Below are 5,113 nucleotides of genomic sequence, written 5' to 3' on the forward strand. Positions count from 1 at the left end.
CGGCGCGCGGCGGCGGCGGCAGCGGCGGTGCCACCTCAGCGACCGCGGGAGCTGGCGGGCAGCTGTCGAACGACGACGTCCACCAGGTGCTGCAGTCCCTTTTTGGCGACGAGGTCGCTCGCGAGATTTACGCGACGGGCAACACTGGTGCTGGCGGCGGCGGCGCCAGCGGCGGCGGCGCCGCGCCCGCGCCCGGCGCGTCGGCGGCGGAGCAGATCGCGGCGGCGCTCGGCGCGGGCGGGGGCTTCCCCAAAAAGGACGGGGGTGCATGAGGCCGCCGTGGCGCGGGCTGCAGGGACGCCGGAGCCGCAGCTGTGTGGTTGCCGAGCGCGCGCGCGTACGCGCCTGCAGGCGCGTGTTGCGCGCCGCAACGAGGCGGCGCGGGCCTGCCGCGCGCGCCGCTCGCCGCCGCTGGTCGCACGTCTGTCCAGGGTGGCCGCCGCGCGCCGGTCACAGGTCCCTTGTGGGGATGATTGGTAATCGGGGATATGAGGGGGTCTGTTTTTCTTCAGCCGCGTCGCTTTGATTTTTTCCGCCGCTCGCGCCGCTTTCGCACTCTTGCCCGCGGCCCACAATTGCTCCGCTCACGCGCCTCGGCGGCGCCACGCCCTGCGTGCGCACATGCAACCCCTCTGAGCGCGAGGCGGCGCTGAGGCAGCCGGTGATTTCGTAGCCCGACCCCCATGCATTGCTTTGTTCGTCGGGCCGCTGCGCCCCCCGCGCGCCGCTCGGCGGCCCCTTATGACGGCCTCCGCAACCCTGGCCGCTCTTGTTTTACGGTTCTGGCCGGCCGGCTTGGCGGCAGTGGCTTGCCCTGCTCGCCCCTGGGCTGGCACGCGCCTAGCCCCCCCGCGGTGCAGCCCTTGCGGCCCCATTTCCCCGGTGGTCGCTTTGGGCGGCGGCGCGCGCCGGCGCGTGCCGGCTGTCGATCGGACGCAGGCCTCAGAACTTTTCACACGTGTACTAAAACCCCACTGGTAAACACAAGCAGGGACTAAACGAAACCCGCCTCGTCAGCGTCCCAACCCCTCTCCCAGCCCTGCGTCGCACGGCACGCGGAATTTTGTCACAAACAGCACATGACAAAGTGCACCGGCGCAATACAACAAAACGCAAGTCAGTCATTCACCCAAGGTACCTGGCGCCGCCTCAAAATCGTGTGAGTCAACACAAGAACGTGGCGCCTGCCTAAACCCCACACCCTTTGCCTGCCATGCGCAGGGCTCTGACACCCGAGCCAGCCTAAAGGCCGCAAGGCAGCGACGCGTCAGCTCGCTGAGCTGGCGGCGTGCTCCTGTGCCCACGCTGTGCAGACAACTCAAGGTACAAACCGAGGCCCCGTTGGAGCATTTGGTACGAGACTTCCTGTCATGACCCAAAAACCTCTCCGCGCTGCGCCCCACAAAAAGTGGGGTCAGGCGAGCCTGGCACCCATGGCAGCCGCCGCAACGGGGCCACAGCCGCGGTGGCCGGCATCCCGCCTGCCCTCATCGCCCCCCGCCAGCTCGCCGCTCTGGCCGTGCCCGCACTTGTGTCAGCTCAAAGCAGCACCTGCCTGGGGCGTAACCGGCCGCCTGTGGCGGGGCGCCCGACCCGCGGGCACCGCGCCGCCCGCAGCAGCCGCCGCCGCGCCCGACTTCGCAGCCATCGGCAATCCCGAGGCGGCCCCCCCGCTGTCATCCTCGCTCTCGCTGCTGCCCTCTGACGCGTCGTCGCTGCCGTCGCTGTCCGCGGCGGCCACGCTGCTGCCGCCGCTGCTGCCCTGGCGCGTCCTCGTCCACGCTTTGCCGATGCGACGCGCTGGCGGCACCACGCCCGCCGCCGCGGGGGCAAACGTGACAGCATTACACGCCTGCCCTGGCTCTTCTGACAGCCGCTGCTCTTCATTTGCTGTGCTGGCAAGGTAGACGGCGACAGCGCAGTCGGCGGCATGGTCAAAGCTGGTCAACACCGCCAGCTCCACCGCATGGCCGCTGCAGCCCTCCATGCGGCCCGTCTGCCCCAGCGCATGCCCTGAATCTGAGTAGCAGAGTAGGGTAGAGGCAAGGTGTGTGCAGCTGCAATAACGGAAGCAGTGCCACGATGATTGTGGTGCAGCAGCCAAGCTTCAGTTGCAGGCCAGCTGCGAGGCCGTCACTCTGCAATGGTTCTGGGGGGTTGAGTTACTGAAGGGCTTAGGCTGTTGTAGCAGCCGCCCTTCTCAAACTGAAGGCTGCGCTTGCAGGCGGCTCAAGGTGCAATGGTACTATGTATACAGAATTTGGTATCAGTCCTGTTTTCCAAAATTGCATGAGGCGCCTCACCAAGCGGCGCATCTGGCCCTGAGAAGCATGGGGCCGGTGCCTCGTCAGCATTGCAGCAGGGCCAGCGGCAGGACGCGGCTGCCGCCACGGGCGCGCCTCGCTGGTCGTTGCTGCATGCCACTGTACGCGCCGCAGCAGCGGCAGGGGCCGGCTGCGGCGCTGAAAGGCAGCGACTGTGCACGCGTGCAGCATGCGGCGTCGAAAAGCTGCTCCCGCGAGGGGTCGGCGATGTCGAGTGCACCGTCACCATCTTCATGACCATATCAAAAGCATCTATGCTCTATTTCTGGCTTCCTTCTCTTCGAAAACAGTGCCTCCGGGCAAAAAACGGAGAACGCAGCAGCGCATGAATCTCGCACTGCTGCTTCCTGAGAAGCATCAGATATCGAGTTTCACATAGTAATATGCTTGCATCACCTTTTTTATCACATACCCCGCACCGGGTCGACCTCTTCAAGGCAGCTCCGAGCGCGAGGTCATCTGCCTACTCGCTTTCCCGCACGGCGCGAGTTCTCATCCCAGCCCCGAGGCCATCAGCAGGATATCTCACGCTCAGAAATGATCTTTAGGACATTGTGATGTCTGTATGTCTGCACGCTGCTCAGGCTTGTGAGCCGCAGGCGGCCTGGATATGATGCCGATGCGGACCTCGCTCACGCTTACCCCACTGTAAGGCCAGAGTTTGTGACAAGCATCAATAAAGGCTGTCATGATACGCAACCTATGCCATGAGGCCTTACTTTGCACAGCATGGTTATCATCCGCTATCGCAAAGGATTCTGACCCTCTGCTCACCAATGATTGGGCTCAAGTGGACCATGGGCAGAGGTTGGGCTTTCTTGTCATCACCCTGACATGGCGAGCACAGCGTGACTGCGGGACAAACAGCTGAGCTTTTCCCGGCCCTCTGCGGATTGCCGTACCCCACAGCCGATTCAAACCAACCGGAACGCTCGACAGGTGCTGTGGGTTAGGACTCGTCACTGGTGTGTGCAAAAGTGCTAGCATGGTCGGCAAGTCTGCAGTTTGCAGCTTTGATCGCCCCACCGCGAAACGTGACAACCCGTCCTGTACCCACCATCAGCATGTGCAGCGCTGGCGCATTGCAGAGCCTGCTGTGCTGCCAGTGGCAAACGCTGCACTTGTCCGCACGTAGCAGCTTATAGCGCCCTCTTTCGCCGGCGCAGAGCCTCCATACAAGTGCGTCGCGGCCACTTATATAGCTGCCAGTTGAAGCTTGGCACCGCGCCGAGCTCACCCGGTCGTGCTGTGCTTGCAGGATGGCGACCACAAGCAGCGATGCTGTGGAGGTTAAGCTGTTCGGCAAGTGGAGCTTTGAGGAGGTCGAGGTGCGTGGGGGCTGGGAGGTGCTTGTCAAGGCAGCAGCCAGCAGTGGGGAGCGGAGGCCGAGTTTCTGCTGGCACCCCGCGTAGGTCACGGACATCTCCTTGGAGGACTACATCGCCGTGAAGCCCAAGTTTGCGGTCTATGTGCCTCACACGGCCGGCCGCTACCAGAAGCGGCGCTTCCGCAAGGCCCTGTGCCCGATCGTTGAGAGGTGCGGGCAGCATGCCCTTTCAAGTTGTTAATGTGCATACAATCGGAGTTCTCAGCTCTGCGCAGCCGCGTTGCCACGCCAAGCACACGTAGATCTGTTCCCGCGCAACGGCGCCTGCCGCTTTACGCATCGCCGCCCAACGCAATGCTGCTGGATAAAGCTTCGCCATCACACAACCTGTGACGCAGGCTGACCAACTCCATCATGATGCACGGTCGCAACAACGGCAAGAAGCTCATGGCGGTGCGTGCGGGTGTGGGTGCTGGACAATTGCGAATCGCGAGTGAGCGTTGCGCCACGCGGGAACCAGTCAGCTGCGCAGCAGCTGCGCGAGCTTCCAAAGGAGTTGAGACGCGAGGTGGTATGGCAGCAGCAGCCGTCCTGGTGGCCGCATCAGCTGCGACAGCATCAGCAGCAGCGTCTCTGCGACCACCACTTTGGAACTGGGAGGCGGAGGCAGCGAGGATGGGCCAGGACTGCTGTTGGGCTGCTGCCGCATGGCGCCCGGGCGGCGTGGCGCTTGGCAGAGGCTGCGCTGGACCGCGCATGGTCCGCCTGCGGTACCTGGCTTCGCTGGGCGCGGGGATCGCTGGCGCCAGGAGAACTGTGCAGTTGCGGTGGAAGCCAGCGCTGCTGGCGCCGCTGCGGGTCATTAGCAAGGCGGGATGCGAGCAGCAGTCGTGGCGGAGAAATAGCACACAGGCCGTGGAGGGCTGGCTTGTTCGGAAGCCCATCTCAACTCAGCGGGGCGCGTCGCTCCCCAGTGCGGTGCTGGCGCACATGGCCAGGTGCCGTGACAAGGCGCCGCGGCGCCGCCAGTGCGCTGTGTTATCAGGGGACAGTCACGAGGCCGTGGCTGGCGGCCGCGAGTGGAAGCTGCAGGCAGCGGGGCAGCGAGTTCGTCGGCCACTGCGGCAGGACCTACGTCCTGCCGCGGGGCAGCTTCGCTGCCTGTGCCTCCGAAGGCACAGCCGCACGCCCCGCAGCCGCAGCAGCCACCCGGCACAGCTGGCGAGCCGAGCGGCCCACCTCAACCTCCACGGCAGGCACCCACCATCTGCCGACGCGCCGCCTTGCCCGCCCTCGGCGCACGCATGTCAACCTGCAACGCCGCGTTCCCCTCATTGCGACGCTCGTCAGGTGCGCATCGTCAGCCACGCGTTTGACATCATCCACCTGCTGTCGGACCAGAACCCCATCCAGGTGCTGGTGGACGCCATCATCAACAGGTGGGGCTAAGGGGGGGTTGGGG

General features: G+C 65.0%; 3 protein-coding genes across 3 annotated transcripts; 2 read left to right on the plus strand and 1 right to left on the minus strand.

Annotated features, from left to right (window-relative positions):
- Positions 1-22: 22 nt before the first annotated feature.
- Positions 23-272, plus strand: MNEG_13820 (hypothetical protein; the record flags this gene model as incomplete). The annotated part of the gene is made up of 1 exon (XM_014037706.1): positions 23-272. A coding segment is annotated over one exon (250 nt), but the record flags the coding sequence as incomplete, so codon positions are not given.
- Positions 273-1,534: 1,262 nt separating this feature from the next.
- MNEG_13821 (hypothetical protein) lies at positions 1,535-1,987 on the minus strand (the record flags this gene model as incomplete). The annotated part of the gene is made up of 1 exon (XM_014037707.1): positions 1,535-1,987. The coding sequence occupies one exon, from the start codon at positions 1,985-1,987 to the stop codon at positions 1,535-1,537; it is 453 nt and encodes a 150-aa protein (XP_013893161.1).
- A 1,596-nt stretch (positions 1,988-3,583) lies between these two features.
- MNEG_13822 (40S ribosomal protein S5) lies at positions 3,584-5,100 on the plus strand (the record flags this gene model as incomplete). The annotated part of the gene is made up of 6 exons (XM_014037708.1): positions 3,584-3,652; positions 3,737-3,861; positions 4,050-4,104; positions 4,172-4,410; positions 4,626-4,758; positions 5,002-5,100. The coding sequence occupies 6 exons, from the start codon at positions 3,584-3,586 to the stop codon at positions 5,098-5,100; spliced, it is 720 nt and encodes a 239-aa protein (XP_013893162.1).
- Between the last annotated feature and the right edge of the window lie 13 nt (positions 5,101-5,113).

This window comes from Monoraphidium neglectum, assembly GCF_000611645.1.
Source record: "Monoraphidium neglectum strain SAG 48.87 unplaced genomic scaffold scaffold04069, whole genome shotgun sequence".
Taxonomy (NCBI): Eukaryota; Viridiplantae; Chlorophyta; class Chlorophyceae; order Sphaeropleales; family Selenastraceae; genus Monoraphidium; species Monoraphidium neglectum.